We start from the raw sequence: 18,956 nt of genomic DNA on the forward strand, positions 1-18,956 counted from the left end.
ACATACTCAAAAATGTTTGAATCCAAGTAACTGTACAAAATCTTTGCAATGAGAGCTTTTTTCTTGTTTGCTGCTTCAGTTGTTATTTTATTTTCAGATGCGGTGGAGCTAGAATCTGTTACATTTTTCATGAGACCTTTGGAAGAACTTTAGAATCTGTTGACCCTCTGGGTGGCCTTAACACAATTGATATTCTGACTGCCATTAGAAATGCTACTGTGAGTGTTCTTCTGTATTTATAAGTAGTGTTGCTGTATATTGGATTCGAAGATAAGGTTTCAACAAATCTGTGCTCCTTCAGTCCTGTGAATTAATGGTCTCAGCTGAATGACTTAATAGGAAGAGGCTGGATCCTGCTTTTTGGCATTTTAATTGGAATCCAAATTTGCAGCCATTATCCTATATGGAATGAGTTTAAGGTGAATGCTTACATCTCATTGCTAGTTACAGGCTGAAATAAAGCTCAAGCCCAGCTTTGGCAACCCTATGCTAAAGCTATTATGTATTACAGAAATGGTGATGGAAGACTGCCTCTGCATTTATTTTGCATTACGCACTTCTGTTGGTTATGAAGACTCAGTCTGAGATGTATGGGCTAGAACACATTCAGATATTTTAATTCTGTATAAGGGACACAACTTTTCAATGGTTCAGTATTTACATGACAGGTTCAGTTTCTTGTGAATATGGGAATTGTGTTACTAAGAATTAACAGAGTAAGTTTGCTTTTAAATTTTGCAATATATAGAATGTTAACTCCTTAGAGTTTGACTTTGGATGGCAAACACCTGTCTGCTTTTGTATTTTGTTCTGTTGGGTGTGGACAGACAGTCAGGTTCGTGCATGGTCAATAATTACTCAAACTTCTAGCGCATTAGGTAGTCTGCAGCAATGATCTGTGTGCATGCTCCTATCCTTCTGTAAATGTAACATGTAACACAGCATTTAGTAACAGGAGAGATGTCTTGTTTTTATGTGACGTATCACATATTTGTGTTTCTAAAGCTCATTTAATTTTCAAAAAAAGGAAATTTCAAGTAAAAAATGTTTTCTGTGTAGCTAAGCATTTGTCTGTATAGTCATAAATGAAATTACCCAAAACACTGTAAATCAGTGACACTGTATTATGATTATACTTAATAGAAAACCCACCTGCCTTACAGTAAGAATTGTATACCCAGGACTGTCAAATAAATAATGGTAACTTTTCTCTCTGAAGTTAGGAGAGAATGTCCTTGCCTTTTTAATAAATTTCATTTAAACTTGAATCCACAAATGTGAAAAGAATTGTTCATAGTTGTAAGCCTAGAGTGACATTAGTGGCTAGAAATCCTCAGGATTCTGTAAGGATGCTGGTTAATCATTATTTACCATACCGTTTGTCTTAAAGGTAATAACTTTATATTTTAGAGCTTTTATATTTAAATATTCTTGTAACATATTTTAAGACCTGTTCTGAGGGTTCTTTTGGGTGCGAGCAGTGTGACCTGATTTATTCTGGGCTTCATCAGATGCTACTTCTTACAAATACATATTGTTTTAATGCACAATTTAGCAGCTTTTTCCCTCCTTTTGAACTAGGGACCCCGTCCTGCCTTGTTTGTTCCTGAAGTTTCATTTGAATTGCTGGTAAAAAGGCAAATCAAACGTTTAGAAGAACCTAGCTTGCGCTGTGTGGAGCTGGTTCATGAAGAAATGCAGAGGATTATCCAGCATTGTAGTAATTACAGTACACAGGTAAAAATGCATATTTTAGAATTATGTTTCTAATTATTGGGCTCCTCTCCCGGCCCAACTTCCCTAAAAAATTCTGGAAGTCTTATCAGTAAATTTCTGTTTTCTTTTTAGGAATTATTGAGGTTTCCTAAATTGCACGATGCCATAGTTGAAGTAGTAACCTGTCTTTTGCGTAGAAGACTTCCTGTCACAAATGAAATGGTAATTTTCCATCTACTATAGTTTTGCTGGAAAAAGTGTGTGTTTTCTGGAGTCTTTCTTGATGGTTCTGTTTGCTCTGTAATGTCAGGAACCCAAATTATTAAAGGAATCTTAACTTATATTTGTTAAAAAGCTAGGGTTTTAGTATCTACAGTTTGAAACTTCTTCTATATTAGAAGATGGGTACATAAAACCCAACAAGATGGGGGTAACCCTCTTCAGCTTATTGTCCCCTATGTTTCAATTTCCCAAGAAGAATTTTACTAAAACTTGGATTTAACATCTCCTACTCTTTCTGATGTAGGTATATTTTCCTCCCTTGTAACAGAAGCTGTGCATTTACTGTAGATGGGATGCAATGATGAAAATTAAATTGTCCTTATTCTGTGTGTTTTGGAGATAAAATCAACACAAAATGTTGATTTTTGCTTGTAATGCCCTTTGGCTAGTGAGAACTAAAAATATAGTTTCTAGCTTTGAGTAAATATGTTTTAATATAGAAGTCTGCTTTGGGCTGCTTATTGGGGAGAAAACAAAGTGTTTCAGTTATTGACTCTGTGTATGTTTGATGTGAAAAGCAAAAATTGTTCTGTATGCTCACTATCCTCTATAGTGAGCCATCTCTCATTGGTTCAAGTGTTGTATATGGCTTGTGGCTGAAGGCTGACTATATAGCTTGCTTCATTACTATTTAGCTTACGCTCATTAAATTGCTGAGTTTTATTTATTGCTGGAGAGGGGTTAGCTTGATGAAGCTAACAAGTTAAACTGATGTAACATCCAAAACAGCTGAAGGTCTGAATGTATTGCAATGAATGAATGAATTCCCTTCTTGCCTTCTGGATCAGAACTTTAATGTCTTTGGGGCAGTAAGAATGGTCTTTTGCTATGGACAGTTAGACTATGCTTTCTAGCATTATAGGTCATTGCTCTTCACTAGCATTAGATTTACTCACTGAATTTTTTAACTGTGAATGACATTGCGTTGCAGGTTCATAATCTAGTGGCCATTGAGTTAGCTTATATCAATACCAAACATCCAGACTTTGCTGATGCCTGTGGTTTAATGAATAACAACTTAGAGGTAAGAAAATACAGCCTCTTAAAAGGTCTTCTGACTCCTTTAAGTGAGAGCCTAAATTATTGGTAAAAGCAAAAATGCTTCAATTTCTTTCATTGAAGCACAGTTCTACATTTTGAAATATAAAATTATGATATATTACAAATATGGTGTATACTCTTTTATTGTCTGATCTGTTGATTTGTTAGATGTATATTGTATATTACGTTCAGGAACAGTGGTTGATATTTCACTGAAAACAATTCTGCCTGTATTTCTGTCTGGAAAACAAGATGGGCACCTAATTGAGTATTGGCTGTGAAATGAAATTTTTGGAAGAGAAACTTCAGATAGAAAGTTGTGAAATACTCTTGAATATTGAAGTAACTGCATTTTGTCTCTGACAGAATGTATCAATATCTATAATGTTCCTGTCATTCATGAAAAGATAATAAAAGTATTGTTTCCTGTATTCAGGTTCTAATTTCTGCTTCCTTTTGGCATTGTTCTTGAATCCCTGTGTTACCACACTTCAATCTCCCTAAGACACTTTCTCCATCAATCTCCCATAAGCCTTTTACAATTTCAGTAGTCTTTCTGTTTTTCAAGCCCAGCTTTGATTGATAATAGTTGTTGCTGTCATCATCCTATAGAAGCAGTTGTTCTGCAAACGATCTGCTCAATTCTTTCTTGCAATCTGATTTTGTTGCAGTATTTCATCCATCTGGCTAAGAGCTCACTAATATTCTTGTGTTGCCCTGCTTATCCAACACATACTTTCATAGTAGCGTTCTTTTTAAATGCTTCTGTTAAAATTTCTGCTCTGTAGGTCTAACCTTTTACCTTCTTCTATATGTAAATTTTGTATTGACTGGGTATGCAATTGAATTTGCCTTGGTAGACTGCTCTTGAACCTAGTTCAGAAGCGATGTGTGTGCAAACTGCTGTGAGTACAAAAATTAGGACTTTGTAAAGTTGAACATATGAGTTTATTGTATTATCATGTGTTACACAAACTAGTTCTTTCCCAATGTTTTCCTGAACAGGACATTGAAATTTTTGAAGAAACAAAGCATGTAAAATATCTTATCCTTATTCAGTGGACAATCAATTATTAATTTCAAGAAAAATCAGATCTTTGTTTGTCCTGATTACTTCAAATTCTGTTTCACTATAAAGTGAATTCTGCCTCCTTCCTTTTGGGCTAATGGTAGTTAACCCTGCTGGCCACAGAATCAGATCCTTTTAGATTACTGCGAAGATTTAAAGCTTAATGAGGCCTGTAGGGTATCTATGCTGAGCCAAACTGTAGCTTTGATCTTGTTTTTTTAAAGGCTCTAGTTTTGATTATGGAGTGTGTTGCAAAAAGTTTTGCAGAAGTTTTTATACTGAGAATTTACTTTTGACCAGGTAATCAGAGCAGTTTTATCCAAATAATTGAGGCTTTCATAGGATCATATAGCATGACTACATGCTACTGGATGAGATGAAATTACTAGTGTTTGTCTCTAAAATGTAAGTCATCTGTAAAATGTGAATCTTGCATATGTGTTGATACAGAGTAATACATAATTGAGGTCTTGCTGGATTGTTTTTAAAGGAACAAAGGCGTAACAGGTTAGCCCGGGAATTGCTTTCTACTGGGCCACGAGACAAGGTAAATAAATGTTGATTTTTATTTATTTATTCATTTAAAGTTGATCAGTTTTAATTATTGGAAACTTTGGTGTGCTGCCGTAGTAACAGTCCTGGGAGCTTCCAGGTATTGATTATTTTCTTTCAATTTCATAAGATAGAAGTGGAATGTTATTGTCTTCTTCCAAAGATGCAATTTTTGGCAGGTTTTAAATCTGGGATTTCTGAAGACTTGCCTATAAATTTACATTAATATTACCCTTATTACTTGAATGTCATCTGAGGTAAGGCTTAAAATACCTGCAGATGTTAAATATGGAGTCAGAACTTTCAGCCATAAATTTAAGCATGCGACACACTGATTTCAAAAGATACGCAAGTGATTTAAAATATTCAGTGTGCCAACATAGTGACTTGGTGGTGAGTTTTTTTGGTGGCTTTTTTGGGTTTTGGTTTGGTTTTGGTTTTTTTGTTTGTTTGTTTGGGTTTTTTTTGTTTTCTGTTTGGTTGTGTTTTTTTTTTTTTTTGCAAATGGCTTTTAAAACTGCAATTTATTGCAGTCTTGCTTTCTTTGGGAGAAGACCGTAGAGGTGAAGTTTTCAGTTGATCATCATAATCCAGTCATGTATTTTGTCTCTGGAGCTTGCTTACTTTTACCAGGTTTTGGGGATTAGTTCAATGACAAGTAAGTACATGGGTGGAAGAACCAAGTGTCATGGAAAACATTGGCTGGCTGTAGAAATGAATGGTCTGACAATCAGCTGGAATTTTAGACAGTTAGGTATTTAATACTATGTGACATATTTGGAATCCAAATATACAAAATACAGTTTAAGCTCCTCACAGGTTGTAACAGGAGTTACTACAGCTGATAGAAATTGGTTCATAAAGTTTGTTAGCTTAAAAAGTGAGACAAAGTCCCAGAATGGATCTAGTATTACTGCCTTTAATCAGTAGAAGCCAGCTGATGGAGGAACTGGGAATTTAAGATAGCTATCTAGAGATTGCTTTCAGTGCTCTTTGATCCTTCTTTTTATTGACTTCATATTTATATCATCAGTGTAGGAGCTGAAATGAAATTGAAGGCCAGATAAGCCAAAAGTCTCTTTAACTGTCTTGGAGATTCTTTTTTTTTTCCTGCTTATATTACTGTTCTGCTTGTGAATTCAAAATATTTTCATCTCTGTTTTTTTAAAGATACTAGTAGGTAAAAGTGTATGAAATTTGCTAGGTAGATTTGGTGGTCTTCAGTTGAATTTTATTTTATTTTATTTTTTTCCCCTCCCTGCATTTTTTACCTTCCTTAGTCTACTAAAGCTCCAGGTGCATTGACACCTGCCTCCCAGGAGACTGTTACTGCTGCTTCTGCTGAGGCTGATGGCAAGGTCTGTCTTGATTTTTCCTATAAGCACTGCATGCACATTTCTGTTGTGGTGCACCGCAGATAGTATGGAAAGCAGTTTGTATTTAGTGTTCTGTCACTGACACAGTATGCCCTACAGAGTATAGTCTACTTGGCATTACTGATATTAGTATGTGCAGTGGCAGGTAAAGATGTGCCGTTAGGTGGCAAAGTCACTGCTTTCTGTTTGAACTCTTGGTTGCTATATATTGCGGTGCAAGTATGCAGCATAATTTGTCTCAAACTATAGTCAGTAGATTGTTTGGTGCAACAGTATTGTAATCAAAAGTGTTCAGCATGGTTGTTAAACTGCATGTTTTTTAATGTGTTGACAGTTAAAGAAGGAGGACAGAAGATAAGCTAAAAATGTGAGTTTCCTGCTTCCTGCAGGGAATCCTTATAGGCTTTGTTCAAACTGAACCTCCTTTTTGTTGTTTCACGTAATTGTTCAGTCCTTGGATTACTTATATTTGTGAAATGTGTTCTGCAGTGGTTTTTTACACTTTAGGTGTGCTGTCTCTTGTGTTAAAATAACAGCTTATTATTGTAAAGACTTTTTTGTTAATTGCCTTCACGTGGAGTCAGAAAAGATGGGTAGTCAGAAGTTTGTGTATTAGTAGTACCAAGAGGAGTTAGGCTTTCAGCTTTTTGCATATGCACATTCAGCTTCTAGTGCAAAGCTGTCAGTCTGTCTTGAACAAAGTCAAAATCTAGTCAGGAGTAGAATTTTAACAATTATTTTCGTCAGAGTATTAGAGGTTCTGATATGCTGCAAATGTTAAAAAGAAATCAAGAGCTACTGTGAGGATACTGTTGTGACTTAAGATTAACTGCAGGAAGCTGCCAAATTTGGTTTAATTTGTGTTTCCCACAAAACCTGTCCTTTATTAGGTGGTACATACCCAACACTTTTTCTTGTGAAAGAATGTAGCTCTGTTTCTGAAACTACTTTGGAGATAGAGCAGGTTCCATAGTAAAGCTGAATGAGAGTGGCATAGGGTTTTTTGCATGTTGAATAGCTGACTTGCAACCAGAAATAACGTAGTGGAGCTTTCCTCATCAATGGTTCTCTCTTATTAGCAGGGGTTGATTTGAATTCTTACAGTGTATTTTTTACAGCATCTCTGAACAGTTGTGCAATTTTAATAAAAGTTCTGATGTGCACAGTTTAGCAGGGTTTCCTCCTAGTATGCAACTGTTAGTATTCTGTTTGCTGTGCTTTTTCTCATTTTTTTTTTAGACTCAGGATCAGCCTGTGGTGTTTTAATTGTAAACACAACAAATAAGTTTAGCTTATTTCCTCCTATATCTGAAACAAGACATAAGTAGTAGTAGTTCAGAGCCTTGAATGACCTTGAATGTTTTTTTCATGAAAAGGTACAAAATAAAAATTACCACTGTTCCACATCAAAATAAACTGTTTGTTTTTCAATATGAATTTAACATGTGGTGGATACCATCTACTAATATTTCTTTTGTCCAGTGATTCCTAATGTTTGAGTTGCGTGTTATGTCCTTTTCTCAGGAGATCAGTGAGTCATTCTTTGTCTGGAACTTCCAGAAACTCTGATCTTCACTTCCAGAGGATGGAGATTTTTAATTTCTTTTGATTTGGTACAAAAAAAGCCTTCTGTAAATTGAGGTCTGGCAGCACAAATATGTTCATATCTGTGGTACCTGGAAACATAAATGTGCATATTTTTTAGCGGTTATTGTAAGACACTTCAGTTTATATTTAAATAAAATACCAAAGAATTTAAATTCAAGCCTTCCAAGAGCTGTGGTAATCTTCAAAACACACTTTCAGAATGACCCTGATATTATAGGTTGTATTGCTCCAAGGATGTATGGTAAAAGTGGTAAAAGCAAAATGATTTAGAAAGACCATTCCATATTTCAGAAGTGATTTGTAGACCCTTAAAATGCTGGGGAGCTTCTCTATGTGAGGCATCTTCGTACCATCATTAGGAAGAATATGAGTTTTAAAAGCTTTCATTTTACTGGTACTTTGTGTCAGCTGTAAGCAGCAAAGGGAGAACAAAGGTGGGGAATGTGAAGAATAGAATGAAGGGAATATACATATGAAAATCTAATTTTTAGTGAGTCTTACCTATAGCTCAGTAATAGTAGATTTGATCAGACACTACTTTGCAATGCCTAAATTCTAACTCTCCAACGTTTCTTCATTGTGCTGTTTGTGCAGGCTGCTCCTGGAGCGGGAGATATGTCTCAGGAGCCTGGAACAGGCGTCTGGAGAGGAATGCTGAAACCTTCAAAAGTGGAAGAGGTATCAGCAGAGGAAAAATCCAAGCCACCTGCAGCTCTACCGGCTAGTCCTCAAAAAGGACATGCTGTAAACCTATTAGATGTGGTGAGTCATGAAAGACAAATACCTCCTCTTTGTAGTTTGGGCTCAGGAAAAACATCTGAATGTTGTAATTTTGATTATATCCAGATCTTGTAATTTTGCTACTAATGTATGGTATCTTTGTAAATAGATTCAACTATAGGGACAGGGAGCTCTAGCCAGTCTCTTCTGCTTTCCTGCTTGCCCAGTCTTTCATCCTTCCCCCCGCTCCAGTTTCAGCATATGATATGGGCTAACTGGCTTCCTTTCACAAATTTCTGTGCAAATGCACTCCTTGTCTAGATAGCTCTTTGTAGAGAAACAACCTCAGTTCATGTCTCAACTCAAATTCCTGCTCTTTTTTGCTGAAGTTGGCATTTTTATATTAGAGGAAAAGAATCATTAAAAAAAACACTTAAGTTAAAAATAGATTGGAGATCCTTTAAGTGTTTGGAGAGCTTAGTTCTTTTAGTGAGCTTTTAAAAAAAAATAAATTAGTGGTGCCCTCTGACCTTTGTTTCACAGATCTGGATTTTGACATGTCTCTAATTTTATTTCTGAAGACTTAAGAGGTTTGTTGCACGAATAGTTACATCTATCAAACTATCAGACTAAAAGAGCAATAGTTTATTTTAGACTGCACAGTTTGTGTTTTATTTACTTATGCAAATGAGCAGAGTTGGTAAACTGTGGTTTCTATTTTTTTACATAGCCTGTACCTGTTGCACGCAAACTTTCTGCCCGTGAGCAACGAGATTGTGAAGTGATTGAACGACTTATTAAATCTTACTTCCTTATTGTCAGGAAGAACATTCAGGACAGGTAAAACAAAACTTCCTAGAAATACTTAAGGCATACAAATGTTGTGGTATCTCAAGAGTCATGTATATAATCTTGTTAGTTTATCATGTTCTTATGTTTGTAAGCAGAAAGAAAAAAATTATTTTTTTTCTTTTTAGAAGGGGCAGCAACAGTAAAACTTGACCCTTCACAGAATTAAGAAGCCTGAAGAAGCACTTGTTTTCTTTAATGGACTATTTCCTCCTATTTCAAACAGGAAGGTGGAATAGGAACTACTGCAGCTAAGTTTTCTAGTACTTAGCTATAAGGATGGAAATAGCATAAAAGTAATGTTTCAGCTGTGTGCCACTATGGAAAATGCCTTTAAAGTTTTGCTTAAAAATTGTTGTACTTTTTTTTTTTTTTAAGTGAAGAATGATGTAAAACTTAGCTTTGCTTAAGTTTTTGAGGAAAGACCTAACGTATATAAAATATGGGAAATTTGGGGGGAACTACAGGAGTCTGGAAACCAGAGTTTAGAGCAGATTAGTGAGGTCATAGAAGTTTTATTCTATCCAGTAAACTAATACTCTCCTCAATTTTTAGTATTTCATGGCAAGGAATTGCTTTGTTTACCTTAATTTTACTGCGGTGTTAGTACTAGTAGTGTTACCTCCTTGTGTATTCTAAATAATCCCTTCACATTCTTTGCAGTAAATATGCATACATAAGGAAAAAAATAAAATGCTATCTCAAGTATTATAAATTTGATGTATTAGGACATCCTCACCTAATTCAGAAATATTTTTAGGAAATACCTTTTGAAGATAGTACTCATGTCCATCCCATATCATACTTGCAGAACTAATTCAGGCTCTTACTTGGATGGTTTGGATGGTATCTGTACCCACACAGCTTTGAACCTGAGTTTTGGGTTGCTTTCACTCTTAGCCAGGTGACTTCCAAAATATTCTAGGCTTCTTTCTTAACCTCTTCTTTGGTAGAACTTGCAATGTATTGGTTTGAAAGGAGGATGTAAATTGAGTTATTTGACTACTAATAGATCTATATGGTCTCATCATAATTTCCCAGAAGTCTTTCCACAACTGGCTAGTAAAGAATCATAACGCAGCAGAATGTAGTGGCAAAATTCCCAGCCAAACTTGGGAGTATGATTCCAAAAGTTCAGATGTGTTGATCTTGGGTCTGTCTGTTTAGACTTGCATGGTCCTTGTCAAGTTAATTCTTCAGTGACAATTGCAGCACTCTAAGAATGAACAAAAATTCTTGATCACCCATGAAAATTATTTTGATTTAGGTGTAGGGCTGTGGGCACGTTGGAAGAGTGATGTGGTCACTACTTAATGAGTCAGTACTGATGATACGTCAACTCCCAGTCCACTCTAGTTGCAAAATACTGCTGCTAAGAATTACACCAACAAGGTTGCCTAAACTAATATGTTTTATTTCTCAGTTGGGAACACCCATCAGTATTTTTATTGTCAGTTACTGTTACTCTGAAATAACCTGACGTGCACTAATTCAATTTTTGATGCTGTGTTTATATCCCCAGATTTTAGTATGCATTAGTATGATGATTTGATTTTGTCAATACTCATGTAAATATTTTCCCTCCCTTTTCAGAAGAGTACTGCTACACATATCCTAAGTCCCAAAGACAATCAGGTTCAGCTAGATTCAATACTTGGAATTTTTTTCAGGAAGCTTAGTGGCATGGAAATCAGAGCTAAGACAGTGGTTTCTTTCAGATGTTTAGCCTGGCAACCGAGCTGAAAAATGTCACTCTACAGATTCTGTAGTGTCTTTCTGATGGATTATTCTTGATTCTTATTGGTTGCTGCCTGTCCCCATTCCAGCATATATTTTTTCACACTTAAACTCTATTTGCAGTTTTAATTTGCTCTCACATTATGCTCTTTGATATCAGAGATAATGTGGCCCAGTGTTTGAACGGTGGTCCTGTTTTCAGTTCATCTGCTAAGTAAGATCAGATATATGCATTCTTTCTTTGCCTCTTTCCTTTCTCATTCTCGCATTAAGATTGATTTTAGGGTTGAAATGCTTAGCTTTTTGTCATGCCTAGCACAGTGGAGACTTGGGTTGGTCTCTAGTGAGCAATTTTTTACACTATATATATTCATGTATATCATATATTCATATATATCATGCAGCTATCCTATTTGGAAGAAATTCAACAGCTCTTAAATTGCACAAGATACTGCATTTATTTGAGAGAGAGTTTTTATTTACAGTAGTGGTATATTCCTGGTAGTTTGAGCCAAGGCTGTGTGTAGCTGCTTACTTACACTGTGCATTCTTCAATCTAGAGCAGAACTCGTTTTGAATAATTCTGAAGAAACAATCTTTATGTGCTTGCAGTGTGCCAAAGGCAGTGATGCATTTTCTGGTGAACCATGTGAAAGACACTCTTCAGAGTGAGCTGGTAGGCCAGCTGTATAAATCCTTGTTGTTGGATGACCTTCTGACAGAATCTGAGGACATGGCACAGCGCAGAAAAGAGGCAGCTGACATGCTAAAGGTATTAAAAAGATGAGGAGCTCATGGGAGTAGTTAATTAAATTGAAACCATATAAATGTGAGATTTTTTGAAGACTTGCCTTCCTTTTTTCTTTGCTGCTTTTTAAGAGTATGCTAGTGTATTACTCTCTCTGCTAGAGGAATTAAAGCAATATGTGATCAGAAAGTATTATGTAGATTGAGTACTTGGGAAGAAGTGACTTAAACTATATTTTGGGCAGAAAGCAGAAGCTCTAATCTGGTGTTATTTTCAGTTATACATTTGCTTTTAATAATGTGCTTTTATTTAACTTTATAGTGTTCAGCAGTTCTCTTTTGGGGGATTAAGCTTACAGTGTTTTAAGTGCTGTATGCTTCACACAGAGCCTGCTGGCCAATGGCTGGTGCATCTAGACAGTAACCCATAATACGAACAGTGGGAATGTTGGGATTCACTTATGATGAGCCCTGTGTACATCTGTATGACAGGGTGTTTGTGACATGTCTGTGTGACAGAACTCTTCGGTTTTTTTCATTGTTCAGTTACGTGGTGTATCAGTGTCTGCATCAGCTGCATCAGAAGTATGCTGCTTTGGGTTAAACTGCGTAGAAAGAGTCCCTTTGCCAGTTCAGCTCACTGAAGAAGTAGCAAGAGGTGCTTCTCCCTCAAGTGCAGTGTGGTCAGACAGCAGGTGTTTGAGAGATTGGATACTCTGAGATACTGCTTGTCCAAGACCACCTGCAGCAAGTTTAAGCTTTGCTATTATATGATCAATTTTTGAGCGAGGGGAACTGTTAACAGTCTTCTAAACTGTAAACTTTACAGGGCCAAACTCATAGCTCAGATTTCCCCAAACTGGGGTAATCCTTTAAATAATGTTAGTATTAGTTGGTATTCTGAGCTTTTAAACTTGCAAAGTTTAGCAGGCTAGACTGTAATGAATGCACCAGAATGCTAAAAGCGATATAAAATACGTACAGTTTCCCTTTTTATTTTGAGGAAGGTTTAAAGCATTAAAACTGTGTGTGGTGAGTCAGCCCTTTTTGAGAATTTATTTATAAATACCAAATGTTAAGAGGCGTTATTTGGAACACCAAGTACTTAAAAGTTGTTCAAAACAATGACAATGAGCTCTTCTTGCTTCTAACTGGAAATTCAGTTTTCAATTTTTAATTCATACCTCTCTAGCGAAATGATTTAATGACACCTATGCTATGTTTTACCATTACCTTTTGCTTGGTAGTATTTTCCACTTGCCTAATCTTTTGCAGATGGAAGGCTTCAGAGTTGTTAAGCAATGTTGTTGCAGGTAGTCACCACTTATTTCATAATGAAAATGATTAGCTTTAATTTGATTAACATGACACTTCCTAGACTGCTGCTGTTCTCTTTGAGAAATCTCTTCAGAAAAAACTAGGTAACTTTGGTTTTTCTGTCTTTCTATGTGCAGGCCCTGCAGCGAGCCAGTCAGATCATTGCAGAGATTCGTGAGACACATCTTTGGTGAAGACTGTACCAGCCACACTATTTATATGCATTGGAGGTTACATTGACTTGAAAATTGCTAGGCATGGTATACGGAGTAGAATTTTTATTTATGAACTCTTATCTGTGTACTGCAACTGTGTAAATCTGCTCATGTAAAGACAGTTGGTTTGATTTGCAAACAGAAAAATATGCTGTATCTTGCAAGATAAGTCGTATTTAATCCACATAATAAATGGCTCTAAATGTTTCCTTACCAGCTTTCTGGTGCAAATTAAAGCAGACCAAGTCTACTGTCTCAGTGACAGTCTCATTTGAACTTGGGGAAAAAACATTAAAGTTCCAGTGCCTGACTTGCTAAACAGGTTGCCTGTGGTTAAGATGGACGGTGTAGTCTTGTGGCATAGTTTTAAGCTGCTTTTACAACAGAAGTTTAAATACTGTGAAGAGAAGAGAGCACCGAGTATTTTCTTTCATGAATATATTGCATGCACTATGACAGATGGAGGTATCAATTTTATAGCACAGTAGAGGTGTCTACCGTATTACTATGTATGTGTGTCCCCATTTTTTTTCCCCAAACATTAAAACTGCAGACAAAACTCTGAACTTCATTTAATGGAGTATCATGTAGGAAGAATTAGCCTGGAGCTTGCAAACGATAACAGCCTACTAAAATGTGGGTGCAAAGTTATTCATGTGCACTGGAGCTTGTGTATAAATGTTGGGGTTTATAATCAGGTACAAGAACACCTTCCCCTTCCTCCCCCCTGGGACCAAGCCCCTGGACCACCCGACAGTAGATTTGTCCTGGCAGACCTGAAAAATAAAAATGGATTTCAAAACTGTAATGGGATAATAAGTGTTTCTTTTAAAAACAGATTAAGTTGGCCAGGGAGAAGGGGATCCCCACAACTTCTTCCAAATTTTGGAATGTATGTCAGTATGAAAGAAAGTCTGTGGGATTGGAATATTTATACCAGAGATTACAGTTACTTTTGAGGAAATTTTACTGTGCTGTAAGTAGCTTTTTTCTTCTTTTTTTTTTTTTTTTTTGAGGACAATCCTAAAATTAGGGAATTTTAGGTTGGAAATTAAGTTGATGAGTTATTTTCTTCTGTTTATAATTCATACAGATAAATATTGATCACACTAGCCTTTAAAAAGTAAAGATTTTAATTTTTATGAATAAAAATTTATTTAAACTCCAGCCAGCACACTTGCATGTACTTTTCAAGCAGATTCACTTTTTTTGTATAAAAATGTTTACTATGGTGTTGCTGATATTTTATCTTTAACACAACTTGCATGAAAAATAGGTCACTGCTGTTAACATCCATGGCTTGCTTTTATGATATTGGGCTAATATAGTGAGGTTTTTATTGCCATATTCAGTTCCTTCCGCATTTCATCAGTTAACAGAAGTGTAATTCCTTTTGTAAGCTGCTAAAGATTGAAAATCTAAAAACTGTTAAGACCTCAGTTTACAAGAAGGTCTGTTTAAAAATGTGGTTTTTCTCACGGTAATCTTCAGTTTGGCACCAGTATAAGCACAAGGAATTAAGTCTGACAGATGCAACTTTTGGGTACTTTATGCACAATCTGAAATAACTTGTGCAGAACACACAAATATATTCTGTATTTTTAAACAGCCTAAAAGATCATGATGTATGCTCTATGTGTAATGAAAACAAAGGAAGTAATTTTAACTTCTTGCATTGTATCCGGGGACGGTAGTTCTCAGATTTAAGAAATGTGACTGTAGTGAAGAGCAAGCCACTTTTCAAATCAATTTTGGTGAACAGTGAAAGCTTCTACTAGTTTTGTCAAAAGCATTACATTTCTGTTTGGAATTCACCTGACGCCTCTTTCCCTTTTACTTTCAACCTCTAAAAAGTATGTTTTCAACAAGGTAGAGCCGTCCATAAGTGAACTGCTACCTAAGCTTTAACTCTGAAAGTTCAGTCAACAGTCTCTTGTGAAGAAATATTCTGACTTGTAAAGTTTTCAAATGTTGCATAAAACAAATTAATTCCATTTATTTAAGAAATTCCTGCAAGTGTTAACTGGCTCTGTAATATCACGTGAAATTTCCACAGTGTTAATTTGTTTTTTGAAATGTTATGATTTTTTTTTAAGTTTCACAAAAATTTTCAATTTGGTAATGTTTGAGTGCCAAGAAATGAACTTGATTTGTAATCCTTAATGCAAGTCTTTAAAAATCCATGCTGTAACAATCCTGTTATGAAATAAACAGATAATATACAAAGTTAATTATCCCAGAAATAAAGTTTTGAATGACTTGTAGTTTAGGTGGCAGGACTTACATGCTCTTACAAGTTAATAGTACAACTACCTATATTTGTACAGACAGACTTAGGTGTGTTTGCAGTTGCCCTCATGCAATTCTACATATTTAGTTGCGTAAGTAATAGTGTAGACAGGCTGCTAGTGGCATTAATGGTTTTTAAACAATCTGTTGTCTGGAATTGAACTAAAGTACTTAAAATGCTACTGTTACTCCAACCATTAAAATAAATTATGGGGGAACTATGGAAAAAAAAGCCTAATGAAGGCTTTCAGCAACTGAAAAATTCCCAGATTAGACAAGACAGGTTTACAAATATTTTCTAGTCAATCTTATTTAATTTAAACTTGAAATACTTTTGTCATCAATGCACAAATTTCAGCTACCTTAAAATAACTTGTGTTCCAGTGAGACACACAATCATGGGGGAGAAAAACCACTGTAGCTAAGTTTAGATTACTAAATGTTTGACATTAATATCTGACCTATGTGTGGTACTACTGTAAATAAAACATAGTATCCCTATGTGAACAGTTTGTCAATAAATTACTTGGGTTTTTTAGTAGTTGGTTTCAAATTTCACTTAGTGGAATAGATGGTTAAGGGGGATGTCTGTGTGCTTTAAACTGTATTCTGAAGTAAACATAACAAAACTTACATAAAACTTGCTTTTACTCTATGCTTTATGGAGGATTGACTTTGAAAGATGCCAGATTGGATATTGTGAACTCAGGTCCCTGCTTTATGGAATACAGCAGGGGAAACAACACGCCAATCTGTTGTGCCCCTGTTGGTGACTTGAATTATCTTGAGTGTTTTGGGGTGTCTTCCCACAGTTGAAATCCTTTAGCTATGAGAGCGAGTGTGAGCTGGTATTTTCTGGAGATATGGAAGATCTCAAATGCATCTGCTTTTTAACTTGTTGCCAGTAAAACTCTTGTGCTGAGTTGAGAGCTAGATGATTAATACTTCAAAGTTTAAGAGGCAAACAGAGTAGACCACCTGAATATGGTGTTATGCCCAGTGACACTGTTTAAACTAGCAAAGGTGCTTTCATGCTCTTGAGGGCTCCCTTTTAGTTTACTTGCTGCATGCCCTTTCTTCATTGCTAACTGCCAGAATAATGTTAAATTCAAGCCCTCCACATTTTGCTGTCCCGAGATACTGTCCACATGTTTTTTTTGTTTTGGATTTTTTTTAATGTCTGGCCCAAGTAATTACTTTTCTTCTTGCACTTCTCCAAATCATACATTTGTAGACATGTTAAATACTTTATTATTAGTTACTACTTGTTTACACTTGAACAAGCTATGTCTCCAATTACCTGAACATACCTATTTTGGGGTATATGAGAAATGAGACCAGGCTAAGAAAGAATACTTGATTTTTTTTATTTATTTTTTTTGGTCATCCTTGATTCTTGGCCTAAGTGTTCAAATGTTCGGTTGTGACATCCTGTATGGTTATGAAAAGTAGTGGTTTCCAAAGTGTTTCTTTGGAAAGAGTCAGGGAAGGGTGTGGATTGCTAGGAGTTGGTCAAAAAAGAAGCATGGACTAAATTTCTTGGAGTTTATGATCTTATTAAAAACCTTGTATGCAAAGAATTTAATTTCCTTTTTTTTTTTGTATTTGTAAAAATAAATAAAATCCTTTTAATACTCAATCCAAGTGGGTAGTAATGATTTAAAAAAAAATATTTGAAATTTGTGGATATATATGTATCTGTACCATTTGGAGTTGAAGGAAAAAAGGCAGGAGAGAGATCAGACATGAAACATGACTTAGTCTACTCCTAGACTTAGTCTACTCCTAGGAGTTTTATTTTCTGCAACCAGAAAGTAACTGTCAAATCTGATCTGTTACATTTCTCTGGAAGCTAACATGGGTGTGTAGTGCTACATTTTTGTTCCTAGGTGCATGTTTCTGTATTGTTATAATGGTTCTGCTATTTAAGAAATGAGACAGCTCTATTAAGTGGATGAACGCAACATTCCCTTCCCTTCTTCTATCCTTTTCGTGTCAAAAGTTGTGATTTTTTTTTTTTTCCTCCATATGCTTTCTCTAGGATAGTGCTGATCATTACTGCAGCTTAAGGCAAAGTAAAAAGCAACAAATTGGTTCTGAGAGCTTAACAGGGTAGGTAGAGCTTTTTTTTAAGGCAGGAATGACTCTACTTTTTCTTTGTATAGCAGAGATTAGGATAGAGAGATCTCATTATCAGGCAGATAAATGGGATCTAGAAACTGAAATTAATATTATTAAGAACTCCATGTGGTGAGGTACTGAAAGGGCTATGATATTACAATTTAATAATCTGAAGAAGCTGTGATGTATAAGCAGCAAGCCACTATAATTTATCACTATTGAAATCTTGATTGACAGTGCAATTAAAGCCAACATCAAATTGATCACATCACTTTGATCAACATCAAGTAAAATAAAAACCAAACGAAAACAACCCACCTAAAAAAACCAACAGAAACTCCACACCCAACTATATAATATCTGGATTCCTGAGACTGACTTCTTATAACTTCCCCATTCTTCTCATAGGCTGGGTGGTTTTAAACTAGCTGAAATGCCATGACTTACTCTAACAACATCAGAGATGGTGATGAGGTAGCTAAGATTAAAGCCTCTCCCCTTGTGGCTGCAAAACTATTGTAGCAGTTTCATGGACTAGGAAATGATTCTCTTTGGCCTAAGTAAGTGTGAGGGTTACCCTAAACCTCAAAAACAACACTACAGCCAAGGCCCGAAGCAATCAATCACCTCATAAATCAGACTGAGGGCTTCATCTGTGTTTGCACTGGGACAGGGAGGGTCCTGTAATAAAAAACGTTCTGAGCCTGCCAGCTACATTACTGTGTTCTAAGAAGTTAATTAACCAGTTCTAAGTAATTAAAATACAGGCTTGTATGACAAATAATCTTGGTAACCACATGTGGGTTGTGGTGGTGGTGGTGTTCTTCTACCAACTCTCAACGTACATTCTTACTTTCATGCTGTCTTTACAAGAAAATGAGGATGCTGTGATCCCCAGCAGTAGGATCACTTTCTGCTCTTTTATGAAGTGCAGCTTTTGCATGTTGCCCTATCTGAAGGGACAGACGTTTTAAATTGCAAAAGCCTATAGCTTCCCTCACATGTTTCCTGGTCCAGATACCCTTGTGGTGCTGTTCACCCACAACCCTTAGGCATCTAAAATTTAAAAAAGCTTTCATGTACATGTTTCAATTCTTCTGATATGCAACTGACAGTAGACAGTACAGCAACTGACTGTGTAAAGCCCACAGAACTAGTGCCAGGGTATACCTTCAACAAAGATTCTAGATAGTACAGATGCATCCATGTAATTCACAAGACTAAGTGGATTGGGTGGCATCCACATTGTAAGTCACACTTAAGTACACAGAAGGCATAAAAGGGATTTATGAATCATCAGGCTGATTTAACCTTTGA

General features: G+C 35.9%; 1 protein-coding gene across 5 annotated transcripts in view; it reads left to right on the forward strand.

The window, feature by feature from the left end:
* Positions 1-17,154, forward strand: part of DNM1L (dynamin 1 like) — a 41,898-nt gene extending 24,744 nt beyond the window's left edge. For 2 of the 5 annotated variants that reach the window (XM_049821556.1, XM_049821557.1), the window contains 10 exons: positions 98-218; positions 1,582-1,737; positions 1,849-1,938; positions 2,930-3,022; positions 4,599-4,655; positions 5,941-6,018; positions 8,239-8,406; positions 9,095-9,204; positions 11,563-11,722; positions 13,152-17,154. In XM_049821556.1, the coding sequence (XP_049677513.1) occupies positions 98-218; positions 1,582-1,737; positions 1,849-1,938; positions 2,930-3,022; positions 4,599-4,655; positions 5,941-6,018; positions 8,239-8,406; positions 9,095-9,204; positions 11,563-11,722; positions 13,152-13,208 (1,090 nt within the window). In that variant the 3' untranslated portion in view covers positions 13,209-17,154. Of the gene's footprint in view, positions 1-97; positions 219-1,581; positions 1,738-1,848; positions 1,939-2,929; positions 3,023-4,598; positions 4,656-5,940; positions 6,019-6,370; positions 6,404-8,238; positions 8,407-9,094; positions 9,205-11,562; positions 11,723-13,151 lie in introns of those variants that run through there. The other 3 variants (XM_049821558.1, XM_049821559.1, XM_049821560.1) reach the window with 2 other exon arrangements.
* Positions 17,155-18,956: the final 1,802 nt, after the last annotated feature.

This window comes from Accipiter gentilis, chromosome 18 (assembly GCF_929443795.1).
Source record: "Accipiter gentilis chromosome 18, bAccGen1.1, whole genome shotgun sequence".
In the NCBI taxonomy this organism is placed as follows: domain Eukaryota; kingdom Metazoa; phylum Chordata; class Aves; order Accipitriformes; family Accipitridae; genus Astur; species Astur gentilis.